This window comes from Myxine glutinosa, chromosome 1 (assembly GCF_964187855.1).
Source record: "Myxine glutinosa chromosome 1, kmMyxGlut1.1, whole genome shotgun sequence".
NCBI classification, from domain to species: Eukaryota; Metazoa; Chordata; class Myxini; order Myxiniformes; family Myxinidae; genus Myxine; species Myxine glutinosa.
In genome coordinates, this window is record NC_136261.1 from 76,076,935 (window position 1) to 76,104,924 (window position 27,990).

The 27,990-nt window shown below is 44.1% G+C and overlaps 1 protein-coding gene across 2 annotated transcripts in view; it reads left to right on the plus strand.

The window, feature by feature from the left end:
- The window catches only part of LOC137425193 (zinc finger SWIM domain-containing protein 5), a 237,436-nt gene that overhangs the window by 187,872 nt on the left and 21,574 nt on the right, over window positions 1–27,990 (plus strand). Inside the window, exons 10-11 of one of the 2 annotated variants that reach the window (XM_068113368.2) lie at window positions 6,091–6,226; window positions 25,530–25,687. In XM_068113368.2, coding sequence (XP_067969469.1) covers window positions 6,091–6,226; window positions 25,530–25,687 — 294 coding nt within the window. The remainder of the gene's footprint in view (window positions 1–6,090; window positions 6,227–25,529; window positions 25,688–27,990) is intronic. The other variant, XM_068113377.2, reaches the window with a different exon arrangement.

Consider the following 27,990-nt stretch of genomic DNA (forward strand, 5'->3'; position numbering starts at 1 on the left):
AATCTCTGTGTGTCTGTGTGTCTGTGTGTCTGTGTGTCTGTGTGTTTGTGTGTTTGTTTGTCTGTGACCGCTGTTTCTCGACAACTACCGGTCCGATATACTTGAAACTTGCCAGGTATATTGCTGGGGACCCGAGGATGTGCCTTTTCAAGGTTTGAAATTAATCGGACAAGTACTTACCGAGCTATGGCGATTTAGCCGTTCGCCGTTCGCTTTGGCGTTGCGAATGGACCAAACCATTCATGTAAATAGAGGGAGGGGGGGGGGTTCTGTGGTCGTTCGCTTTGGCTTTGCGAATGGACCAAACCATTCATGTAAATAGAGGGGGGGGTTCTGTGGTCGTTCGCTTTGGCTTTGCGAATGGACCAAACCATTCATGTAAATAGAGGGGGGGGTTCTGTGGTCGTTGCGAATGGACCAAACCATTCACATCGAATCATCGAATCACATCGAATGGACCAAACCGTTCGCTTTGGACCAAACCATTGCATGTAAATAGAGGGGGGGGGTTCTGTGGTCGTTGCGAATGGACCAAACCATTCATGTAAATAGAGGGGGGGTGTTCTGTGGTCGTTACTGCCACGTGGTTTCAAAGTTTTTTTTTGTTGTTGTTGTTTGCACGCATGTTTTTTTGCACCCACGTACGGGCACGCCCTAGGATGTTTACACACACACACCCCTACACAATTTTTTTTTTTTTTTTTTTTTTGGCAAGGAACGGGCACCCACGTACGGGCACGTCCTAGTATTAAAAATTCGTCCATTTGATGACAATCGTCACGATGAAATATTTAATTTATACGTCGTCACAATAATGTGGAGAGATTAGCATAGCTTCGTTCACGTGTCGCCACACACGGGAAATTGCCGAGATATATATTTTTTAAATCGCGGCATGGTCAGTCATACACCGCCTGAAATAACAGACGGGAAAATGCTGAGATATATTAAAAATTCGTCGCCACACACGGGAAATTGCCGAGATATATTTTCACTTTGCACAAAAATAACATCAAGTAATCGAATCAATAGGAATGTCCTGTGCCTATAACATCGACGTTATAGGCACAGCTGCATCTAGGCATTGTGTAACATCGACGCGGCTTTTGTTTTAATTAAAACTTTTTGTACTTGTTTTTTTAGGGTTTGGGGAGATGGGGATCATTTGTGCATATCTTGAAAGTAACATCCAAACAGAAAGCGAGTTCCCCACTGTTGAATAATTCGGAAACTTGTCTCCAGAAGTAGCTGTAATTCACTGCTGCTTTGAAGTCCGCTGGGGTTGGACACTTTACATGCTGGAACCGTCAACCGGCGATGCGCGCTAACATGGCGAGCCGCATTGACCGAGAGGTTACCGTCTTTATGTGAACCACGCATTGAATCGAAATACCCCCCCACTCCATCCCCGGAACAGCAATTTTATCCTGAATTGATGGATAGCCACCATGGAGGATGCGGTGATTATTGCAATCGCAGTGGCAGGGCATCCAGCAAGACAATTAGAGGTGGCGACATGCTCGTCTGTGCCTGACAGGTCCTGCTGTGTGCACAGATCTTACACTGGTTCAATTTTGTAAACCACAGATTCATGTTGCAGTTTTCTTCCTAAATTATATTTGTGATCAAGGTTGAAAGAAAATCTTCATTTCAAAAGTTTTATTCTCTTATTGGACGAGGCAGTGCAAATAATAAGACACAATTTATATATTAATGTATACACTTGATGAGGGTGAAATGGAGAAAATTTAAATTGAGAAAAAGAAGGTATACAGGGTGATCGATAATAGAAAGAAAGGTGAGAAGAGTGGGGACAAAAGGGCAGGAAATTCGGGAAAAGATTAGAAAAGTGAAGGGAAGGGAAAAGGCTTGTTTGGAGCATACCAGAGAGAAAGGAGTCAATATGTCTGACTTATGTGCGTACGTAATAAGTGGATGGGTCCTAAAAGTTTTGAAGCTATCTGCAATCATGAATTTCAAATGAATTGTTCGAGCTTATTTGCTTATCGTATACATACACGATCAGTTTGAGTGTAATGCCTGTTTTATGACATGAAAAAGGAATTCCAAGATGGGCCTCACCTGATCCCCCCCCTGCCTGTGCTTTAACCACACCCCACCACCACTGCTTACTGCAAGTTGTGATAACTATAAACTAACCTCAAACAGTAAATTTGGCCATGGTGCTCGCACACATTGGTTTGCTCTTTTCTTTTTAAAACACCATGGTGTATTTCACATTTGTGTGAGTTCAACAAAGGAGAAACTCTCTTCCCCTCTCTCTCCCCTTCTCTTCCCCTCTCTCTCACCCCCTCTCCCCCCCCCCCCCCTTTCTCTCCCCCTCTCTCCCTCTCCCTTTCTCTCCCCCTCTCTCTCCCCTCTCTCTCCCCCTCTCCCTCTCCCCCTCTCTCTCCCCTCTCTCTCCCCCTCTCTCTTCCCCTCTCTCTCCCTCTCTCTCTTCTCTCCCCCTCTCTCTCTCCCTCTCTCTCTCCCTTTCTCTCCCCCTCTCTCTCCCCCTCTCTCTCCCCCTCTCTCTCCCTTTCTCTCCCCCTCTCTCTCCCCTCTCTCTCCCCCTCTCCCCCTCTCTCTCTCCCCCTCTCTCTCCCCTCTCTCTCCCCCTCTCTCTCTCCCTCTCTCTCTCCCTTTCTCTCCCCCTCTCTCTCCCCCTCTCTCTCCCCCTCTCTCTCCCCCTCTCTCTCCCCCTCTCTCTCTCCCTTTCTCTCCCCCTCTCTCTCCCCCTCTCTCTCCCCCTCTCCCCCCCTCTCTCTCCCCCTCTCCCTCCCCCTCTCTCTCCCCCTCTCTCTCCCCCTCTCTCTCTCCCTTTCTCTCCCCCTCTCTCTCTCCCTTTCTCTCCCCCTCTCTCTCTCCCTTTCTCTCCCCCCTCTCTCCCCCTCTCTCTCCCCCTCTCTCTCCCCTCTCTCCCCCCTCTCTCTCCCCCCTCTCTCTCCCCCTCTCTCTCTCCCTTTCTCTCCCCCTCTCTCTCCCCCTCTCTCTCCCCTCTCTCTCCCCCTCTCTCCCCCTCTCTCTCTCCCTTTACATCCCAATGATCCCATTTGAAAGATCACGGGATTCTAGATGTCGCACCGCTGCTGATGCATTATCTATCAAGCTAGATACCAATTGAGCTATCATACTGCCCCAAAACAAAAACTATCTTGATGATCCCCCTCTTCAAATCCTTTGTCATTGACATTTTGTTTTCCTGGTGTTATAATGAAAGTGATTTTTAAAGACAACAACAATTCTGTACTGTATGGTGTTGGGAAATGAAAAGTTCTTCTTTTTTTTTTACACACTTTTATTTAACTTCATCTGAACTTTGTTTATTTGTCCCTTTTCAAATCTTTGAGCCGTTCATTTTCTTGGTTCCATACGTTCTAGAGAGCTGATATTTGGCCCACAGTCCTCTTTTCTGGTACATTTTCATTTATCAAAATTTTATTTTAAAAATGAATTTTTGAAAAAAAAAAAAAAAGTTTAAAACTTTTTAAAAATAAATGTGTGTAGCCCTAAAACATGTTTTTTCGTTTACTTGTTAACTTTTATACCTATGTGGAAATTTGAACTTACGATTATTTTATGAAGATGTCGCATTGGCATTCCAAATTGATTGATTAAAAACTTCTTTCAACCTGAATCTTATTGTAATAGAGCAAACGTATATGGTTATGTTTGTTTATATGCGACCAAAACGTCTTCTTCTTCTTCAAATAAAATGAACACCCAAAACACAGTCCGTGAACTCTGAAGTACGTTGAGATTACTGAGACCCCTCAGACCTTTGACGGCCCTTTAAGTCCCCCAAGACCCTGAAGACTCAATATACCCTTAAAGACCCAAAAGAACCCGAAGACGCAAAATACCGTGAAGATCCAAAAGACCCTGAAGATACAAAACAACTCGAAGACCCAAAAGACCCTGAAGACCCCAAAGAACCCGAAGATCCAAAACACCCCAAAGACCCAAAATACCCTTAAAGGACCTGAAGATCCAAAAGATCCTGAAGACCCAAATGGCCACGAAGACCCAAAACACCCTGAAAACCCTGAAGACGAAAAACACCTCGATGACCCAAAACACCCAAAATACCCCAAAGAACCTGAAGACCTAAATACCCTTGAAGATCCAAAAGGCCCTCAAAGAGCCAAAAGACTCAAAAGACCTCGAAGACCCAAAACACCCGAAGACCCAAAACACCACGAAGACCCAAAAGACCCCGAAGACCCGAAAGACCCTGAAGACCCAAAACACCCTGAAGACCAAAAGACCCTTAAATACCCTGAAGAACCAAAATACACCAAATACCCTTAAAGACCCAGAGGAACCAAAAGACCCTTAAGACCCTTAAGACCCAAAAGCCCCTGAAGCCCCTGAAGCCCCTGAAGCCCCTGAAGACACCGAAGACCCAAAAGAACCCGGAGACCCAAAACACCCCATGGACCCAAAATACCCTTAAAGGCCCAGAGGATCCAAAAGACCCTGAAGACCGAAATGGTCCTGAATACCCAAAACACCATGAAGACCGAAAAGACCCTCAAGACACAAAAGACACCGAAATGGTCAAAGATGCCTATCCCTCTGAAACGACGTGTGGTGAGGTGCGCGGAGTGTACCGAGTCACGCTTGTATTACTGCAATGGAGCAAACGTGGATGGAGCTATTTTGAAGTCACTGGAACTTCAAAATAGCTCCATCTTTGGTGATTGCCGGTACTACAAATAATTTCGTTTTCTTAAGATATGGAGTATGATATGTTGTGATCAATAAAATTAATTTCAAAAATTACAAAAATTATAAAGTGCATTTCCATGACTCTCCCGCTGCACTTTGCCCACCGAGGGTCGGCCGAGAAGGGTACGTACACTCTCCCCGAGGAGAGCGGGAGTGCGCACTAGTTTGTGAAATAAACATCCATATGCCATCACAAAAGGAAAACATTGCGTATGAGCGAAACTGATTTCTTTGGATGCTTATCAAGTTATTACATGTGTCCGTCCCTTGGATGGACGTTATGCCAGGTGTCACATCTGCTAGCATTAGTTGGTGGACGTTAAAGACCCCCACGGTGTTTTTCATGAAGAGTAGGTGAGTAATCGCTAGCATCCTGAACTAATGAAACATTCCTGCCAAAATCTACTCCAGTCCAACATTAGGAATGGCCAGCCGGTTCGGGAAAGACTCAACCAAAACATACAGTACCTTCTGGCCAATTGCACAATAATGTGAGAACAACTGCAGCCGTTAAAGTAGTAATAGTTGAAGTAGAAGACATGAAGAAACACTTTGCCTCTGTTGAAACAAAACGGCCGATGATGCAGATTGATAATTTTGACTTGTGACTTTGTGCTCATAAATCCCCACAGAAATTTTCTTCTTTGATTTCAGGCACATGAAGCAATTGTCCTAGTGATGTAATCTGGATGTAGTACTGATTTTGATTTTGATGCACCAAACTCTGATCCAGAGCGCAGTGCTCCCGAAGCAGTTTCTTGGCAAGGGTTATGCGAGATGGTTTGTCATCGTCTTCCCAGCAGTACCATGGGATATTTAACGTTCATCGACTAGTGCCGGGAGACTGGACACCTGGGATAACGTCCACCTGAGAAATGTAGCACTCTTAGATCACATCTGAATCACCACTCCGATTGTCGGGCCGGTCGGGAATGAAACCCAGAATAGACAGGTCAAAGGTCGGTGTGCTACCTCTGCACCACCTTGTCAAACAATGATGTAATATGGATAACATGTATCTTGCATCTTTTAATCCCAGGTTTCATCCTTCTTGGTGTTGCAAGAAACTTTGTCATGCATGGAATGTACTTTTAGTAATTACACAGTAACTGACTGTGCTCGGAATCATTTGACCTATGAAGTAGTGAATTTCTCGTTAAATTTGATTTCCTGCACAAAATAAATGTTTACATTCACAGCTATTTAATTAGATCTTTTTTCTTCCCTTTTTGTTTAAATCCCATTCTGCTCTCTCTGATTGTTTCAGCTATCTCAAACAAACACGATTTTCTAAGAACATTTGCTTGATACTGGAGTGCAACCTGACACCAGATGTGCGTGTTTGCTTTGCCCCTCCAGCAGGGCCTTGCAGCGGGCTCGGCGAGGTGGTCCATCGAGAGAGCGTTCCTATGCACACTTACGCCAAGTACCTGTTCGTGTCTCTTTTGTCAAGAGACGTCGAGCTTGCCTACCAGCTTGGCTTGCGTGCCATGAGGTAGGCCTTGATACACATGTACATCCCTACTGCCTTCCGCAGATAAAAATGGCAACTATTAACAAAATACTATGGATATCACATCACGTGACTCTCGTTTTCTTAGAATTGCTCTAATATCAGGATGTAAAGGGTTTTCCAGATGTGTAATCAGAAAACGTGCCAGAAAATAACATGATAGCTGGCATGTTCTGATTTTCCTGAAAGGTGATTGTTTGCTGTTTGCAAAATGGAAGACAAACCAGTAGCTGGTCGTAACAGCTTTGATTAGTTGAGTGTGTGATTCCGCAGCTCTTACCTTAAGTGTAGCGCAGGCCCGTGTAGGAGTCGAGTGGCATTTTCGCAATTTGTGACATCATTTCACCTTGGTCGACTGATGCCTCTTGCTCCAACAAATGGCTAAGCCAGAAACTTCGGCTTCACTTTTCTTCCCATGGCCGTCAGCACACCTCTAGCAACATCCGGTTGATGCAAAACCCATCATTCTAATTGTCTGCCAATACAGACCCACACTGTCCTTGACAAAGTGATGTATCTTAGGGACAAGTAAATGAGCATTTGACTGCAGGCCTTTCATTTCAAGGCTAAGTTTGTAATGGTGAATCTCCTCCACCTCTTGCATCATTTCCGTTTCCTCTCTCCACCCTCAATTCCTATGCATTCATTAGTATTCAGGTAATTGAACAGCGCGATAAATTATAACTATCACACAATACCGCCCACATATTCCCCTTTCATTAAGACAATTAAGTAATTTTAAAGCTTAGCAAAAACTAGTAATGAACAAAACAACAACAACATAATAAACCTGACATCGACAGCAAACTTGATGAAAACTGAATCATCACAGTTTCCTTTTCTTTTTTTTTCTTTACTTAACAGAATCCTTGACGGATTACAGGAGCTTGACGATGTCTGGTGTCAGACGAACAACTAGGACAAATCATTGTGGGGGGCATTTGCTGGGCAGGGTTGTGGGCAACATCATTTTATCAAAACATGTCAGACCTTCAGCAGCAAGTCCATTGGTGGTCTAAATTGCCGGTGCGATGCAAATTGCATTCCACACTTTCCCATCGGAGAGTCTGCAGTTAGCAGGACCTTTCTGTTCAAAGGTCTTTAGAGGTTGGCGAAACCTGGTTCGACCTTTCATGTGGATTACAGGTTTGCAAACTGTAACGAAAGGACCAAAATGAAAGGTGGGATATTTTTCTGCACTGCGCTTGTCAATGTATCGTTTAGACTTGTCTCGTCTCTGTTGAACAAAGTGTCTCAGATCCTCAGGTTTCAAAGCATGCATGCTGCATCTGTAGGCCACAAATTTGTGCAACTTGGTGTGTAGCGTACGTCCATGTAGAAGTTCAACAGGTGTTTTCTGAGTTGTGGCATGTCTTGTAGCTCGATAGGCTTGCAAGAAGTTGGTGACAAATTTTTTGCAGGGCTCCCATTCGAGATTTGCAGTGTTTAAGCAGTCCTTGATCACTCTGTTAAAGCGTTCTACCTACCAGTTGGCTTGTGGGTAATATTCAGAACTACAGCAGTACTTGACATTTTTTTTCTTTCAGGAATTTTCAAACTCAGCTGAAACAAACTGAGAGCCATTGTCAGAGACAAGTTCCTGCGTGTTTCCCTCGTGACTAAACACTGTAGTCAGGAGCTTGATAACTGCAGCAGAGGTCACTTGGGAAGTTAAGGCTACATGTAGCCATCTGCTGAAGTAGTCGATTGAGGTAATGGCAGAGCGACAGTCTATTGGGGCTTTATCAAGCGGTCCCACAATATTGATGGCAAGTTTTTCCCATGCAGCATTAGGGAGAGGAACTGGTTGCGATGGCGGCATCTGAGTGACAGCTGTTTTATCATGCACTTAGCAAGTAATGCATCAAATGGCAATTTCTACTGGAGAATCTATCCATGGCCACCAGTTTCCTTGGTGCGTATCATGACCAAGCTGGATGAACTTGGGTTGAAGTTTTGTAGGAACGATCACACAGCGAGTGCCACAAATTACGTAACCATCTGGTCAAGCCCATTCATTCGGAAGAAAAAAGTAGGGAAGAACCTTTGGGTAAGTGCACTTTGTCTTGTGAGGCCATCCTCTTGAGACCTATTCTAGCACCTTCTGTAGAACACGGCATGCATTGCAAATGTCCTTGAATTGCTCCGCAGTCACAGCAGATAAGGCACCGGACACAGGAAGTATTTAACGAGATAAATCGTCTGCAGTCATATTTTCATGACCAGGTTTGTATATAATTTCATGGTTGACTGACAGTAAGAATGCAGACCAATGTGTAATTCCAATTCCAGCTCGACCAAGGCCTTTCGATGACAGTAGTGTGGTAAGTGGACCGTGGCCTGTGCACAGAGTAAATTTATGACACCAGACGTAAGTATGCCATTTTTTAGTTCACCAGATGCAGTCAAGGGCTTCCTTTTCTACTTTAGAGTAGTTGTATTTACATTATGTGAATGTTCGCAATGCAAATACTACTGTTTTCTCTGTAGAGTCCTCATGGGTTGGAGTGAGCACTGCGTCAAGTCCATAATCTAACACATCTGTGGTCACAATGGCGGGTAAAGTAGGGTTAAACAAAGCAAGTGTAAGACGTGACAATTAAGTCCTTCACCCTTTCAAAATTAATATGTGCAGCGACAGTCCAGGAAATGTCAACAGTCTTGTGCAGTAGGGCACGGAGAGGCTCCACCACTGCGGCATAATTGGGAATGAATTTAGAGTACCAAGAAGTCAGGCCAATAAAAGAGTGCAGTGCTGCGGTGTCTTTTTTTCTTCTTTTTTTTTTGTGTACAGAGTCGAGGCTCGTGAAAGAGCTAACATTTATCAAACAAACAAATCAAACAAACAAGTAAACAAAGTATATAAAAATGGGAGCGGTTGACAAGATGGGGAGAGAAGGGGAGGAAGCACACAAACACAACATTTGAGGGCAGGGACATCGGGAGATGTGTGGGTGGCAGAGGGCCTGGGGGGAGGCAGGATAGGTATAAAACGCAAGGACACCAAGGACTTCCAGGAAAGAAGACAAAAGTCACCTCAAAAAAGTGGATTTGGGGTGAAATTAGCGGGGGTAGAAAAGATCAAGGTTTTGGATTGGGGAAGATAAGAGATGGTGGTGAACAGCCGTTTTAAAGACCTGGAGGGAGGAGTGGGATTGAAGAGAGTGAGGGAGTTTGTTCCAGAGGCGGGAGAAAAGAGGAATGAAGGAGTGAAGGTGAGCAGAGAGTCTTGATTTTGGCAGTTGAACCATAAGAGGGTTGCAGGCAGATCTTGTGCGACCTGCAGGAATATTTGGGGGACAGAGCCCAGAGGGAGCAAGGCCGGAGAGGAGTCGGTAGAAGACGGAAAGACCACCAACCTGCCTGCGGTGAGTAAGTGAAAGGCCCTCGGAGATAGCGTCATCGTGGGAGATTCCAATGATTCTGAATGCTTTGGTTTCAACAGTGTGAAGACGAGCTAGGTGTGAGGCAGGAGCACCAGCCCAGAGGGGAGAGCAGTATTCCATTGAGCTGCAGATGAAAGCCTTGTATGTGGTGAGGAGCTCAGGTGTGCCAAGGAAGGACTTCGCGCGACGGAGGATGCCCAGTCGGCGACTGGCTTTGGAGGCCAGCTTGGAAATGTGGTTTTCCCAGGAAAGATCATGGCAGATAGTGAGACCCAAAAGCTTGAGTGACAGAACTTCTTGGAGAGGATTATTCAGAAAGTAGATGGGAGGGTTGTCCAGTCGGTCTTTTCGGAGAGACATCGTAAGAGTGTGAGATTTGTCAGGATTGAAAGACATGTTCCACTTGTTTGCCCAGTCTGTGATTTTGTCCAGGTCTGCAGAGAGTGAGGAGGCTGCAGACTGCCAATCTGAGGGATGAGGAATGGAGCGGCAGAGAGTGGAGTCATCAGCAAAGAGATAGAGAGGATTTTCAAGAGAGTCAGAGAGATCATTGATGAAGACCAGAAAAAGCACAGGGCCCAGAACACTGCCTTGGGGAACTCCAACCTGAACAGGAAGAGGAGATGAGAGAAACCCATTCAGGGCCACACGTTGACTACGACGAGAGAGGAAGTCCGCCAGCCATGCGTGGAGATTTCCATGGATACCAAAGGAGGAGAGTTTGGTGAGCAGAGCGGGGTGCCAGACCGTATCGAAGGCACGTGATATGTCGAGGGAGACAGCTCTAATTTCCTGTTTGGCATTGAGGACCTCCATCCATTGTTGAGACAGCAGAAGCAGCATGTCCAGAGTAGAGTGACCTGGTCTGAAACCAAATTGATGATCAGAGATCAAGCCATTGGAGAAGAGGAAAGATTTCATATCCGAAGCAACGATGGATTCCATGACTTTGCTGATAATTGGGAGAAGGCTGATTGGTCTGTAGTTGCTAGGATCTGTTTTTACACCTTTTTTTGTGCATAGCGGTGATGTTGGCTGATTTCCAAGCAGATGGCAGTTGACCTTGAGCAAAATAGAGGGTGAAGAGAACAGAGAGAGGGAGTGAAAGAGCAGAAGAACAGGATTTTAGGACCCGTGGGCTGATGCCGTCAGGTCCAGTTGCAGAATCAGAGTCGAGGGTTGACAGAAACTTTTCCACCTTGTCGGGAGGAAAGGACACGGAGTGCAGGAGCAGCTGGGTACGACTGGGTACGGTGGGTACAGAGAGGGATGGGTTTGGGACACAAGCTTTAGAGGCAAACACAGAGTTGAGGCATTTCGGAGGTGTACCTCTGTTACTGCCATCACCGAGTTTGGGCTCAGGTCATTTCCTGAAATCACAAAACCCCAAAAAGAAAGTTCAGTCTTCCTGAAGTGGCATTTAGTTCAGTCTTAATTTTTAAGCTAATAATTCAGTCTTAAGCCCACTTGATCATTATGACGCAAAACAGCTTGCTGGTGTTCATGGTTATCATGAAACAAACTATAGATCATGATGTCTAGGTTGCACTGGACGCCCTCCTGTCCAGCTAAGATCTGTGACATCATTCACTAGAATGCACTGGAAGTGTTAGCAAGACCATATGGCATGTGGCAATAGCGGAGAGGTCCACCATGTGTGATGAAAGCCGTAAGTCTCTGCTTTCCTCATGCAATAGCACTTGGTGATATGTACTCTGAATATCAAGAATAGAGAACATTCTCGTTCTATGGAGTTCTGCAAAGATCTTCGCAATGTGTGGGAGTGAATGGCTGTTATTTACAATCGACTTATTGGGCTCACACAGATCCACACACATTCGTATTACCTCCACTACCGAAGGTGGATGGAGGTCATGTTTTCACCCCTGTCTGTCTGTCTGTTTGTCTATTTGTGAACAGGATATCTCAAAAGGTTTTGGACGGATTCAAACGAAATTTGGTGGAGAGGTTGGGTATGTGAAAAGGAATACATGATTAGATTTTGGTGAAGATCCTGCTCCGGATATTGATCCGAGAATGTTAAAAGTAATTCTTCACCATTGAGAGATAGGGCAAAAACTATATATAGCACGATATCTCACAAAGTTGTGGACGGATTTGGACGAAACTTGGTGGACCGGTTGGGTGTGTTACAAGGACGAATTGGTCCAATGTTGTTGACGATTCGAATCCGGATGTGGATCAGAGAATTTTTTAAATTATGTAAGTGATTCCTCACACCATTGAGTGATAGGGACAAAAACGATAAATAGCATGATATTTCAAAAGGTTGTGGACGATTTGTAACAAAACTTGGTGGATGAGTTGTGTAAGTGACAAGAACAAGCTGATTCGATTTTTGTTCAGGTCCGAATCAGTGGGATACAAAGTGTAAACTGCTCAGCCTTGTGGAGATATGCTCTCTACCGAGTGCTGTTCGAGTCCGTCCTGTTTTCATCTGCATAAAGACAAGAGGCAAACCCCATTCAAAAGAGTCAAAAAAAATCAATGATGCCTGGCATTGCGGTTTTATCAATTCTTGGGAGACAGCATCACAGGGAGTAAAGGGTAAGCAGCAATGCTTCTGTTGAATTGCCCTCACATCAGGCCTGGTCTTCACTTGGTATACCAATCCTTTGGCACGGTTGAGGGCTTCAATGGAGTTAGATTCAGGTATCTGGCAGACTGATGTCTGATGAATCGAAATGCTTAGCACAGATGTGGGAGCAACACATCAGTTGATGATATCCAGTTTGAGAGCAGTGGAGAGATCCATGCCAAGTTTTGGAGTTTCAGAAGGTGCAATAAAGAAGTGAACAGTCACAGAAGAATGGTTGTGTGTCACCTGTACATGAAGGCAGTCAAGTACAGGGATTGGATTTTGTAAGTAAGTCACCAATAGCAAACTGGGTTTTGAAAGAGGCGTACTTTTGCAATGCTCCAGGTAAGTAACCTCTGGAAGTATTGAAATGGCTGAACCTATGCCTGCAGTTGGCCTCCTGCACATGGCATTTGGAGTAATTGGTTATGTGCATTGCAAACCCACAACAATATCATGTTCTGCCTTAGTGTGCCTGTTGAGCCTGTGAAGCTGTTGATTTTGCTGGATCATTCGAAGTGTTGCTCGGTCTGGCGTCATGTCTATATTGCTTCCCTCTGGGATATACTGGTGTTGGAAGTACAGCCTGAACAGCCATTGAAGTGTCAGTGTAATACTATAATTGCTTTAGCTTCTGCCATAGCTGATTCAATTTGTCCCACCATTACAAGGGCTCCATTCAGGCAGTATAAGCTCCGGTTCCAAAAGCAAACGTTCAGGTAAGTGAGTTGTAAGGGGTTTGTTTTCCACTAGCTGGTCTCGTATCATGTCGTCAGAGAGATTTACAACTTGGTAATTCGCAACTAGCTCGTATAAAGCAGCAAAATATTTAGCAGTCGATTCACCCGGTCTTCGTGCTTGCTGACGAAATTTATTTTGTTCAGCAAAAATCTTTACTTTAGGCCTTAAAAAGACTGCCAGTGCAATGACAGCGGAAGAGTACATGTCCTCGGCCACTGGGGAGTGTATAAAATAAATTTTGCCGTTCAGCTCCGAAGCGGTGTATCAGCAGTGATCGCTTCCTTGCATCAAAAAGTTAATTATCATTTCGTGCAAGTTTGAAGTTTTGGAACATACAAATCAATGGTATGGTATAAGAGTCGTCCTCTTGTTGCTAGTAATGTTGTATGCTGGGGAAAAAGTAAATAAACATGGGCCTTCAGGCCTTTCAGTTCAAGGCTTCATCTTTAATAGTGAATCTTCTTCACCACTTACATCATATCCGTTTCCTTTCTCCACCCCCTGATTCCTATGCATTGATTGGAATTCAGGTAATTGAACAGTGCTATCTATGGTAACTATCTCACAATACCACACAAAGTCTGGTATACCTCTGTGTAGAACTGCATTTGCCAATATAATGATAGTTCCCAGTTAATAACTTTTTAAAACTGTTAGTCTTGTTTTTTCTCACAAGATCTTTGTTACTCTGCAACAACATTCTTTATTTTTTTTACTGCATCACTAATGGAATTTTGATGGACCATTTCATTTTTTTATGTTGGCCAACATATGTATATGTGGATGTGACATTTACGATAATGAAGGGAATTGACAAAATACATGCACAATAATTTTCACCAGAATGGACAGTGACGGAACCAGGAGACGTAGTCTGAGAGTGAAGAAGAGGAGAGTCAGGGCAGCAGTAAGGCAGGGGTCTTTCACTCGGAGTGTATAGCTGTTAATGCATGGGATGGCATCCCTGGAACGGTAATGGCAGCAGCAGCAGACAAGTTTGGGGATATTGGCATGGCAGGTAGGTAGCCTGGCCATGGATGTGTGAATTGTGATGTCTGTGAAAGGGTCTCGTCATAAGGTAAGGTCGTTGTTTGGTCATTTCTCATCCCACAGCCACCTACATCCTTTAAAATAAAATAAAAACTCCTGGTGATGTTCCCCACACTCGTATCCTCCGCCCCCTCCCCCCCAACCCAATCAAATTGGGTCAAGGGTAGATTGGGTAAGTATCATCGACGATGAATAGGCTGATAGAATGAATTGATGGGATGGGCTGTCGTTCGAACACAGGCATGATGTATCAAACTTACTTAAACTTAATGGTTACTTATTTAACTTGATGCATCCAACTTCCTGGTTTCTGTCATTGACCCCTTTTCAATTTCTAGTGGGGGTCATTGTCAAATTGTATCCCCACTTGCTTCTCTACCCTCGTCCTTTACTTGCAAACCTTTTCCCACTTTATATACTCACATTGTTGCTGACATTAATTTTTTCCCATCGGGCGAAGCCGTCTGGAACAGTGTTTGGCCGTATGTATGTCCCCTCAAACGTATACCAATCAGAGCTGAGGATATGGTCACATGACAGCATGGTGTGATTACATCTGATGTCATTACAGCGTATGGCGGCTGATTCTCCACACTCCACCATTTTGATGTATACGCCGTTCATGCCGAACATATCGTCGAACCTGTCATATATCACAATCGCTATGCTCTACCTTCATATTTTTCATTCAGTGTTAAGCACAAACAAACCGATTGTGTCATGTTCTCATGTATGCAGTGCAAATATTCACCGTTGTATCCCTACACCGGGACCGGGTTGTATCCCTACGCCAGAGCTCGGATGGCGCTGCTGTGAATCGGGCCTTGATCGGCAGGGTGAATAAACGCGTACGACAATTGATCGTAGTTTGTCGAGATACTTTACATGGCGACGAGGATAAACATCTAGACCATGACTTCTTTCGGCCATATCGATGAATTCGACCCTCATGAGGGGGATTTTGACACGTATTCTGAGCGGTTGTCTTTCTACTTCGAGGCGAACGGCATCGCGACCGAAGGCCGGATGAAGGCCGTCTTCCTGTCCGTTTGCAGAGGTGAGACGTTCACACTCGTTAAAAACCTGATTCGGCCTCGGACAATTCAGGAGCTCACGTATGCAGAGCTCAAGGCCGCTTTGAAGGAACATTGCAATCCATCTCCTTCAGTCATCCTGTGTCGGTTTAATTTTTACATGTGCAGACAGCAGCAAGGTCAGTCGATCGCAGACTTCATTGCACACCTCAAAAAACTGTCACATCTGTGTGAGTTTGGGGACACGATCGATGACATGCTTCGTGATTTGCTGGTGGTTGGCATGTCCGATGACCGCACTCGTAGACGCCTGCTTGCTGAGAGAAGACTGACGTTCCAAAATGCCAGAGACACCGCCATTTCCATGGAAAGTGCTGAACGCAACGCTACAAGCATCGGTGCCACTCGCTCGTCTGTTACCAGCCCTGCTGTGAATCGGTTGGATCATGTTCAGCCAAAACGTTGGAACAAGGCTCCTCGTCAGAAGCCAGTGCAGTCTCAAACCCACAACAACTGTTTTTGGTGCAACGGAAAGCACCCTCCGGAGACGTGTCGGTTCAAAGATGCCACCTGCCATTTCTGTTCGAAAACTGGCCATATTGCTCCAGCTTGCATCACTCGCAAATCGGGAAAAGGAAAAGCTGCTGACAAGATTCATCAGTTTATCGGTTCGGAGGAACCCGAGCTTGACCAGGTGAGCTCTATTTCCGACAACTCAGAATCGTATGACCTGCTTCATATTGATTCTCACCATAGGCGGGACCCTCTTCTTGCCAATGTTGTCGTCAACAATCGACCATTGCAAATGGAGGTCGACACTGGTGCAGCCGTCTCGCTCATCAGCCATGCTGTTTTCACAAACCTGTGGAGTGATGCTGACCGACCCCATCTGAAACCTACTACCTATGGACTCTCCACCTATACAGGTGAGAAGATTGTTCCCTGCGGTACATGTGACGTCACGGTGGGCTACGATAGCTGTGAGTTTCACCTACCCCTGATCGTCATTCCTGGAAAGGGCCCTTCCTTACTCGGCAGGAACTGGTTGAGCATAATTCGACTGAGGTGGGAAAGCATTCATCAACTCCGGGCAGCCAACGTTTCTCCGACCGCAGCATACACACTCAAAAATGTGCTGGATACGTACCCGGATGTCTTCAAGGATGAGCTTGGAACCTTGAAAGGACATACAGTTAAACTCAGGGTTGACCGGGATGCCAATCCTATATTTTTCAGGGCTCGCCCAGTCCCTTTCGCCCTGCGTGAGCGGATTGACAAGGAACTGGATCATCTTGAAAATCTGGGGATCATCGAGCAAATCCAGTATGCCGAATGGGCGGCGCCCATCGTTCCGGTCATAAAATCGGACCAGTCCATCCGCATATGTGGAGATTATAAAATGACCGTGAACAGGTGTTCTTCATTGGATAAATATCCAATCCCGAGGATCGAAGACCTCTATGCTCATCTCACGGGAGGCAAGACTTTTACGAAACTCGATCTCAGAGGATGGAATACACGGAATACACCTGCGATCAACCCGGAACGATCAACCCGGAATACACTTGCGAAAGCGCCACTGCATCCCTGGGAATGGCCCAGCGAACCGTGGCATCGCCTACATCTCGATTATGCCGGGCCTATTAAGGGCAGCATGATTCTAATAATTACGGACGTGCACATAAAATGGATTGATGCCTATGTGACGCGTGGTACTACGTCAGCCATTGACATCGAAAGACTCAGACGCTGTTTCGCCACTCATGGTCTGCCCAGGATGATCGTGAGTGATAACGGTTCGTGTTTTTCCAGTACCGAGTTTGCCAAGTTCACACGTCGGAACGGCATCAAACATAAGTTTGTCAGCCCACATCACCAGGCTTCAAATGGCTTGGCCGAACGATCCGTGGGAATCATCAAATCCGGATTGCGGAAACTTCAGGAGGGAACCCTGGAAACAAAGCTGTCTCGTCTCCTGTTCAAATACCGTATCACGCCACAATCAACAACCGGTGCAGCTCCGTCTGAGTTATTGTTGAAACGACACTTGAGATCGACACTTGACAATCTCAAACCAGACATATCATCAAATGTTTATCAGAGCCAGCTTAATCAAAAGTTGGTGCACGATAAGACGTCCAACAGTCGATGTATCAACATTGGAGATCCAGTGTTTGCCCGAAATTTTGGTGCAGGTGCGACGTGGCTACCGGGGGACATCATCGAGAAGTCAGGTCCACTGTCCTGTGTGATTCGCCTGCAGGACGGCCGCGAAATTCGCCGACATCAGGACCACATAACCTACCGTCATTGTGAGTCGATGGAGCCTGTAGCATCGTCACAGTCAGGACAACAGTTCGACCCGCCACTGCCGGAGATCGTCGTGGCCGCTCCAGCCGGCTCGGATGCCCCGAAAACCTCTGCAAACGCTACACCCTTCGTGGAGACAAAAGGAATCACCTCGGACTCTGTATCCACTGGTACACCGCGACCCAAAGGAATCACCCCGGACTCTGTATCCACTGGTACACCGCGACCCAAAGGGATCACCTCGGACTCTGTATCCACTGGTACACCGCGACCCAAAGGAATCACCTCGGACTCTGTATCCACTGGTACACCGCGACGCTCAATGCGTGAGAGAAAAGCACCCGACCGGTTGAATCTTTGAAGATGTTTTTTTTTCACGTTGACACATGTTCTATTTTCACGTATTTTCATTATTCTCATAACCGTTTGCACACATATTTTGGAAATGTTGCTTTTGAAATGTCAATTCTGGAAATCTAGCACGTATTGCTCTTGGTAATTTTGGACTTAAAGGGGAGGATGTCATGTATGCAGTGCAAATATTCACCGTTGTATCCCTACACCGGGACCGGGTTGTATCCCTTCACCGGGACCGGGTTGTATCCCTACGCCAGAGCTCGGATGGCGCTGCTGTGAATCGGGCCTTGATCGGCAGGGTGAATAAACGCGTACGACAATTGATCGTAGTTTGTCGAGATACTTTACACATTGTTAAAATGATCATGAAATATCCAAAGTATAGACGTTACGGCTCTTCCAACAACATGGTATGGTATGTATAGGCCTTCGGTGTTATGACTCATCTTCGGACTGCTTCAGACAAATTAATCCAAGGTTTCTTAATACAGTAGTGTATCGTTTCAGTAGTATTGTTTTCGTAATAATAATAATAATGTAGTAAATATAACCATAACACTTTAATCCCAATGTCGTGAATGGAAAGTTAATACATTGAAGCAGTGTATAGTTCATGATCAATGATCTAAGCGTTGTTCGGCACTAATATTAATAACCGAGGAAGTAAGGAATTTGCCTCGGTTTTTTGATAGTAAAATCATTTTCGGAATAATGGTAACGTAACGTTAATATGATAACCGGCGAAGCCGGTGTTGTGAATGAACGCGTACGTATTATGTTGAAAAGCCAGATTTTGCTGGATCCCTTGAGAATTTCGAAGCTTTGACGCACCAAATCGCTCCATGGAGGCCGCCATCTTGCGGATGCGGAAGTATGCATAACAAATTGAAAAAAGTTCAATAGGAGTTTGTTTCACCCGTCTTTGTTTGATTCACAATCTTATGCACCTCTAATTTGTAATTAAAATACTTTAAGACCAACCTCGTTCCCCGGGCCCACACGGGCCCTGGTTATCTTCAACGAAAATCGTCACCAATTACCGGAACCAATGAGATTCGAGTATTTGAAAAAATATTTCAAAAAAGCTTTTTACCACATTTCGGAGGCTGAAAACGGCGTCAAATATTCTAAAATTGACGAAGAATTTTTTTTTAGAAATCTCGCGGCCATAGGGGATAGTTTTTCATGGCCGGAAATATCCGAAGTTGACACGGAATTCACCGAATTAATCAAGAAGGAAATTTTATAAATTTTAATCTCATCCAGAATGCAAATGGTGTCATTTTGAACTAGGTACGGTACCTATTACACCTACCTACTACCAACTACCTAACCTACTGATGCCATAGTGATGGGTAAAATAGTGGCAAGAGGCTTTGGCTTCGCCGGCTCATTGCGGTTTTGCAGTCGGGTACTAGTAGTAAATATAATCGTAACACCAATACCTTCGTTGTGACTGCAAACTTACTGGAAGTTAAAATATATCAGTTTTGTGTTTGTTACGTCATTACGATGGCCGAGTCCACCGACCAACATTTTAATTTACAAGTACGCCCGCTTACTTTGAGAGCGGCAGGAAGGGTCATTCCTCTTTGGTGTACATAGATTACAGTCGATCTATGGTCTGGTCTCAAGAACATTGGGTGTGTGATCATTTACCAAGTTTCTTGTGGAGAGATCGCCAAGTTGTTTAAGCATTTGAGCAAGCACTCCATTCAAAACCCTTGAGGAACGGCTGGCTTGGCAAGCGCTAGCTAGCTGCTTGGTAAATGAGCACACCTCCAACCCTTGTGGGGTATATAGATTACAGTCGATCTTCACTCAGTTCTGTAAGTAAAACCTTCCTCATGGATGTCGGGATTCCTCCAAATTTCTTTGTTTAATGTTATAAGCAGCATTAACGACTGTTTGAAAAGCTAAACATATGTGTTTGTGGTTTGTAATATTTTACAAGCCCGGCTACGCCGCTGTTAGACTTTTGGTCTTGTTTAAAAAAAAATTAATTTGTTACTGATGAAGAGGGGAAGGAAAGGTTTGGGTATGCAAAGAGACAAACATGCAGGTGTTGAAAGGAAAAGCAGTGGAAAGAAGGATGCAAATGGGGCCCGAGGAAGAAGCACGTGAACAACTGTGAGCAGATTGGAAGGGAAGGAGAGGAAACACAGAGAGAATGAGCGAGGCTAAACAAAAGGAGAGGAAGATGACGTGGTGAAGCAGGATTTTATGTTTTGGTAAACAAGGCGGATAAAGAAAAGCTCCAGAGGCATGAACGAGGAGGGTACATAGAGGCTGTTGGGTTGATTGGTGTGTGGGATGCGATTGCATTATATCGGCTCCGTTTTCAGAAGACAGGACCTCAGGCAAAGTGCAAAACGGGGATGCTGTCTGGAGAGAGTTCGATGTAAAGAAGAAAGCAAGCGAGGCATGACTTAAGGATGAGACAAAGCATTCTTTTTGCTCTGGAATGCCCTCCCTGCAGTCCTTTGAGCACGTTGTTCACGATCACCTGCTGCGGTATGCTTGTGAAGTGTTGTACAACTCAGGCCATTGTGTTTAAATATGACTTCTCTTACAAGGAGTTTCAATGCAGGACGAGGCCATTAGGCCCATTAAGCTTGCGCAATGGTTGCCAATGCAGCTCGCACCATTCAAAAAGTCTTTGGTCTGACTCGGCCAGGGTTCGAACCACAGACCTACCAGACTCAGAGCGGACCTTCTAACCATTATGCAACCACGTCTGGTGTTATACTTTCTCCTGGGTTATTTACATCACATCACAGTACATACAGTACAGGTTCATATTATCGAGCTCAGCTAGTACATATTCCCATCCTCTACTCTATGTCTCCCTTCATATCTCCACTTGCAGGAATGACTCATGGCCTCCATTGAAATTATAGATTGCTTGAAGTATTGCTTGTAAGAAAGCCCTTTTTAATTTGGTTACAGGGATAAGGGCTGCACTGATGTTTTGTAGGCAACCCAACTCAAGTTGCTCTGAGTTGACCACTGACGACCCCTGCAGTCAAGAATCTGTAGGTCATGCAGACGACAACTTTATTGAAGTCATTAGTCAACCCATTGCGTCTTATTGACAATCTACTCAAGATGTAATCAAAGGGAGGTGCAAAAGCGCCCTTCTCTTTATATAAGGGATCGTTTCTCTGTGTGCAGCTTTTACATGGGGACTTAAAATACGTTTCTCGGCTTCTACTGGACGAAATTGGCTGCAAATTTCATAAGTAAATGCTTTGTACAATGAGGTAACATGTTCCAAATTTCAGAAGTAAATGTTTTGTACATTAAGGGAATACGTTCAAAATTCCAGCAACGTCCGTTTATGCATTCTTGAGTTATGTTTAGAAAACCCTCAAAATCAGCTTGGTGTCTGTTCGTCTGTCCGTCCGTCCGCTCAAAATGTGTTGGTGCTCATATCTCAAGTGCTATACATTGAAACTAGCTGAAACTAGCTGAAACTTCGAATACACATCGGCCAATAGGTCTAGTTAATGGCTTTTTCAAACAAATTCAACCTAAGTGCCATAACTTTTGCTTTAAAATTAAATATATATAAATATATATATATATATATATATATATATATATACACATAAATAAATATATGAAAATATATACACACTTTACTGATGACACACTTTACTTGTTACTGATGAAGAGGTGAAGGAAAGGTTTGGGTATGCAAAGAGACAAACATGCAGGTGTTGAAAGGAAAAAGCAGTGGAAAGAAGGATGCAAAGGGGGCCCGAGGAAGAAGCATGTGAACAACTGTGAGCAGATTGGAAGGGAAGGAGAGGAAACACAGAGAGAAAGAGCGAGGCTAAACAAAAGGAGAGGAAGATGACATGGTGAAGCAGGATTTTATGTTTTGGTAAACAAAGTAGATAAAGAAAACCTCCAGAGGCATGAACGAGGAGGGTACATAGAGGCTGTTGGGTTGATTGGTGTGTGGGATGCGATTGCATTTGCTGCGATTGCTGGCCCAATGGCCTCATGGATAAACCATCAGACGCCCAAGCTGGGGTTTGTGGGTTCAAATCCCATCTGGGTTGAATATTTTTTTCCCCCTTACTTTTTCAAGTTTTTTATATCGTCTTGAATAATGAACAAATGAACATCTTGAACAATGAGCAATTTCCTTTTTGTTCGTATTTAAAACGCAATTATTCTTAAACGTTATTTTCAGCGTCATTTTAAGTATTGTACCACATCAAATTGCTTATTGTATGGAAATCAAGGGAGGCGCAAAGCTCCCCCTTCCTTTTTTGGGGGATCGTTTCTTTTTTTTCTTTTCTTTTTTGCATAAAAGATCGAGGCTTGTGGAAGACCGAACATTAATCACGAAAAAAAAAAAACGGACACATAAAACATATAATAAAGGGAGCGGGAGACAAGATGGGGAGAGAGGGAATCCCACAAGTACAACAGGGACATCGGGGGATCTGTGGGAGGGAGACGGCTTAGGGAGAGGAGGCATGGGAAGGGGGGGGGGGGGGTGGAGAGGTATAAAACACATGGACACTGCTAGGACTTCCAGGAAAGAAGTTGATATTTCAAGAAAGTGGATCTGGGGTGAATCACAGGGGTAGAAAAGATCAAGGTTTTGGATGGGGGAATAAAAGAGATGGTGGTGAACAGCTGTTTTAAAGTCCTGGAGGGAGGAGTGGGATTGAAGAGAGTGAGGGAGTTTGTTCTAGAGGCGGGAGAAAAGATGAATGAAAGACTGAAGGTGAGCAGAGAGCTAAGGAAGGACTCCGCACAACGGAGGATGCCCAGTCGGCGACTGGCTTTGGACACCAGCTTGGAAATGTGGTTTTCCCAGGAAAGATCATGTGAGACCCAACAGCTTGAGTGACAGAACTTCTTGGTGAGGATTGTTGAGAAAGTAGATGGGAAGGTTGGCCAGTCTCTTTTCAGAGAGACATAGTCAGACTATGAGATTTGTCAGGATTGAAAGACATGTTCCACTTGTTTGACCAGTCTGATTTTTTCCAGGTCTGCAGAGAGTGAGGAGGCTGCAGACTGCTGATCTGAGGGATGCGGTATGGAGTGGCAGAGAGTGGAGTCATCAGCAAAGGGATAGAAAGGATTTTCCATAGAGTCGGAGAGATCATTGATGAAGACCAGAAAAGGCACAGGGCCCAGAACACTGCCTCCGGGAACTCCAGTCTGAACAGGAAGGGGAGATTAGAGAAATGCATTCAGGGCCACATATTGACTACGACCAGAGAGGAAGTCCACCAGCCATCTGTGGAGATTTCCATGGATACCATAGGAGGAGAGTTTGGTGAGTAGAGCGGGTGCCAGACCGTATCGAAGGCACGTGATATGTCAAGGGAGACAACTCTGATTTCCTGTTTGGCATTGTGGACCTCCATCCATTGTTGAGACAGCAGAAGCAGCATGTCCAGAGTAGATTGACCTGGTCTGAATCCAAATTGATGATCCGAGATCAAGCCATTGGAGAAGAGGAAGGATTTGATGTCAGAAGGGGCACCCTACATCTGGCAAATAAAATACATTTACTTCTTCATGCAGCTGTATGAATCAAATTGGCGCCCCTTTATATGAACTTTTCTAGAGCATTACTTGGTTCCTCCTCAGAACACAAGAGTAGTCCAGCATGCACACGGGATTTTTGAATGCCCCTTATTTTGTATTTTTGGCATTTTCTACAAGCTATGGAATGTCTCTTCTTTTCTATACATTGCCACATGGCACATTCCCTTATATAAAGGGGCCTTTTTATGCACCTGGCATTTCTCTATGCCTGAAAGTAGGTCCATGTTGCCAAAGTTCATAGCTCGCAATGCAATAAGTGGTTTGCCATTGCCTTTCTAGGCAGTTATGTGGGCAGGAATTTGGAATTATGCTGGGGTGCCAGCACACAATTTCCTCCTCCTTGAAAAAGACAACATGAGATCTTTAATATTCACCTCCAACTAATGCTAGCAGGGGCCTCCTCAGCTTAATCTCACTTATGACAGATAACACACCCTATGATGCAACACCCTGCCTGCAAAACACCTGTGTGACCGTTTATAATTGGATGGGGAATCAAACCCAGACTTGGCAGCTTAAAGGCAACTGTGCTGCCCCTGATCTATCCTGGCAGCCTTCTGCAACAAGATTAAATAGTTGTCAGCATATGAGCGTTCACGTCATGGAAAGCTTCTTCCAAGCCCCAAGGTATCCTCAACTTTGAGGAAAAGTTCTTTGTCCAAATGGTGGGGGGTGGCGGGGATCTGAAAAACCATTTCATACTTGATTTTTAGCCTACCTGGAACAAAGTTCCAGGGTGCTTATGCGGTGGTGCGTTGTCAGGCAGTCTGTCAGTCCGTAAACACTTGCAACCTCTTCTCCGAAATCACTGATGGGATTGTGACCAAATTTGGCACAAATAATATATATTATGTTGTGACTAAAGTTTGTTCATGGCATTAAAAAAAAATCAGGGTCTAAGGGGGTTTAGCAGGGGTCAAAGTTGATCCAGGGCTGACCCCCCAAAATAGGAATTTGCTTTTTCCTCTGGAACTACAAACACTATTTCGATGAAACTTCATCACAACCTTCATCACCCATGATGTACCGAAGTTTGTTCACGGCACTAAGAAAATCGAAGTCTAAGGGCGTATATGGGAGGTCAAAGTGGGTCCAGGTTTGACCCCCCAAAATAGATATTTGCTTTCTTCTCAGAAACTACACACAATTCCGATGAAACTTAACCACAACCTTCATCACACATGATGTATCGAAGTTTGTTCACGGCATAAAAAAAACTGGCCCCACGGGGAGGTGCGAGGAGGGGGCGGGGGGGGGGGGTTACCCCCCAAAATAGTTTTTTTGTTTGTTTGTTTAAAGTCCTATGATTATGTTCGTATGGCTCTACATGCTGCCCTGTCTTCTAGCAACCAATGAAACTGGTATAAAATACCTTTACTCAGTGTGGTATACTGTTTATTCTACCAGGTGAGCACCAGGGGTGTTGCTCCTATGTTTTAGCAACACATCGTAGGGTTTTTTATATATATTTCAGTCATTTTGATTTTTAGATGTACTAGTGTGCTTGAATTTCAAGATTTCTGCAGGCCGTAGCAACTTACCATATCTCTGCTGTATTTTTCGTTCATGGAAATTCGTCGCTACCCAAATTCACAACTCCTGCAGGAAATGCTTGCTTAGAATCACATCAAGCATCAATATTTTCCCCTTGTTGAGGATGTATTTCTCACTTATGGCATTAAGAGGATGGTCCAACTGAAAGTTACAATTTCACTAATAGCTTTGGCTGGGTGAATACAACATCTAGATTATGTCAGTTTTCCACTGTATGTATGACTATGATGCAGAAATCACTCTAGAATTGTGCCGATGTGTGCTCGAAGCAATTTGGCAACTAATGTTGCAAGTTCTCGGACTGAACAGTTGAATAAATTGCACACACTGACTAAAACAGGGGACATGTTTCTCCCACATCCATTATAGACTGGCAGCACAGTACTGGGGATACATGTTTCTCAGGTTGCAGACAATTGACCACTACCAGCGATCTGGGCAGTTGTTGCAATGATACCTCTGTAAGGGCATCGAGAAACTTTGAATTAATGAGTTCTTCTTTGACCGAGCCAATATTCTTGATCTTGCATTGAAAGGATAAAAAAACACTGAAGCTGGTCCCTGGAAAAGCCAGGTGGTCGATTCTTATCAAAGGTTCCACTAAGCAATTGCACCGCACCAATAGCAATGCTTCAGTCCTAAGTGCGTGTGTACGCGATGTGTGTGCTCACCAGGCTGCCGGTCCTTGAGCTTTCAGTGCCAGACTGGGAGGGAATGCAGCCTTCAGCCGCCCCAGCCCTGCCGCACAACTGGCCCTTCCCATGGGTCACTCTGGGTCATTTGGAATCTCAGCAGTGCGAACTCGCCTCAACCATGCTCACCACCGCCAAGGGTAAGCACAATGATTTCCTAGTCTGTCTGGAGTGCATTCTCCAAACATTATGTCAGAACTATAAATGATGTTATTCGTCTCATCAGTTTCTCCCTCTCTTTCTTCTTCTTCTCTTTCTTCTCCTTCCTTTCATTCTTGTTGTTTATTTTGTTGTTAATCCATATGTTACACAGACTATCAGTAGGTGCCACTGATCATACGATTTAATAAACAGTTAAGTTTTCAGGCCTTAGCTAGAGTCTGAGGCATAAAAGGATAGTGCAGAAGGCTGTCTCGTCACTTACCTTTGAGCTGTCACATACCTTTGAGCTGTCACTTACCTTTGAGCTGTCACTTACCCTTTGAGCTGTCTCGTCTGGGTTCATTTCCCGACCCGGCTATAAACTTAGATTGGTGCTTCGCATATCGGGTGTGTCTCCCCTCGGATGCTCGTGAAGCTGTGTTCCCTCTGCCAGCAATCAGCTGGTGGTCATTAAATATACCACGGTGTCTTGCAGCAAAGAGTTGGTGAGTTATAACCGGCACCCTGAACGAATGAAAAATTCCTGCCACCTTCGTCCTTCAATCAAACGTCGGGACGGCCGATTTGTAAAACACTTGGACAAAGCATGTATTCTCTATGGGCCGTTGATCTTAACTATATATTATACATATGCACGAGTGGGGTATGCTTACACGTTGTGTAAGCAATAACAGACCATGCTTTGTATGTAGGTACATAATAAATAGAAGCTTTATGATTCTCGGCAAACATCACCAACCTCCTGCTAGAAATCAATGTAGATTAATTTATTTATGTATTTTACGGACACGTTTACTGTTTGTACATTAATTTTCATCGAGATCTTTATTTCGCAGTTTAGTTATAGAAATTACCATTTTCAAATGCTATATATCGATTGAGTTTTTTTTACGGATGAGTTTACGGTTATTTACGTATTTTCATTTATGTTGCTTTTTCTTTTTTACATTAGGGACATTATTGTCATGTTTATTTCACAGTTTACAGTTATAGAAATTCCAATTTTCAAATGCAAGATATCAATTGAGGTTGGGTTTTTTTTAAACGGACGCTTTAACAGTTATTTACATGAACTTTCATTTATAGATGCTTTTTCTTTTTTTATTTCTGGACATTCTTTCATGATTATTTCACAGTTTAAGGTTATAAAAATTACAATTTTCAAATGCAAGATATTGATTGAGGTTTTTTTTATGGACATGCTTGCAGTTATTTACGTAAACTTTCATTCACGGACGCTTTTTCTTTTTTTTATAATTATGGACATTCTTTCATGTTTATTTCACAGTTTACAGTTATAGAAATTACAATTTTCAAATGCTACATATTGATTGAGGTTATACTTTTAAGGACATGTTTACGGTTATTTACGTAGATTTTCCTTTACATATTCTTTCAAATAGTTCTGTGATTCTTCCTGGTGTACTGGCATCGATGTCCATCTGCACACCAAATTTCAGCTTTCTACGACACCCTGAAGGGTATCGAACATATAAACGGATGCGTTTACGGTTTTTTACGTACATTTTCATTTAAAATTGTTTTCCGATGGTTCTTGGATATTTCCCGGTGTATCAGGTTTGACATCCATCGGCACACAAAATTTTACTTTCTATGACACCCGGAAGGTACTGAGCATTAATATCAGTCAGTGGTTAGAAAGAGCTTTATATACAGTCACGTGATAAAGTAAGTACACCCCATGTAAAGTTTTGACTTTTTCAACATATTTCAACATACAGCTATTTGATCTTCATTTCAACAATATTGATAGATAAAGGTGATATAATATAACAAATATCATGCAACATTTACATTTTGTCGTCCATTGTATAATTTAAATAAACATAAATGCAAATTTCGCATGTGGAAAAAGTAAGTACACCCTTGGCTCTAATAGGTGGTGTTGCCCCCTTTGGCAAAAACAACCTCAAGTAGGCGTTTCTTATAACTCTCTACCAGTCTCTGACATCGACTGGGAGAAATTTTTGCCCACTCCTCCATGCAGAATTCTTTCAGCTGTGCGATGTTTGAGGGGTTTCTTGCATGCACAGCTCATTTCAAATCCCCCCACAACATCTCGATTGGATTTAGATCCGGGATTTGACTTGGCCATTCCAGAACCCTCCATTTCTTTCTTTTCAGCCATTCCTTGGTGGATTTACTGGTATGTTTAGGGTCATTGTCATGTTGCAAGGTCCACCCTCTGTTGAGCTTCAACTTTCCGACAGATGGCCTCACATTATCCTCAAGCACCCTCTGGTACAATGAAGAATTCATA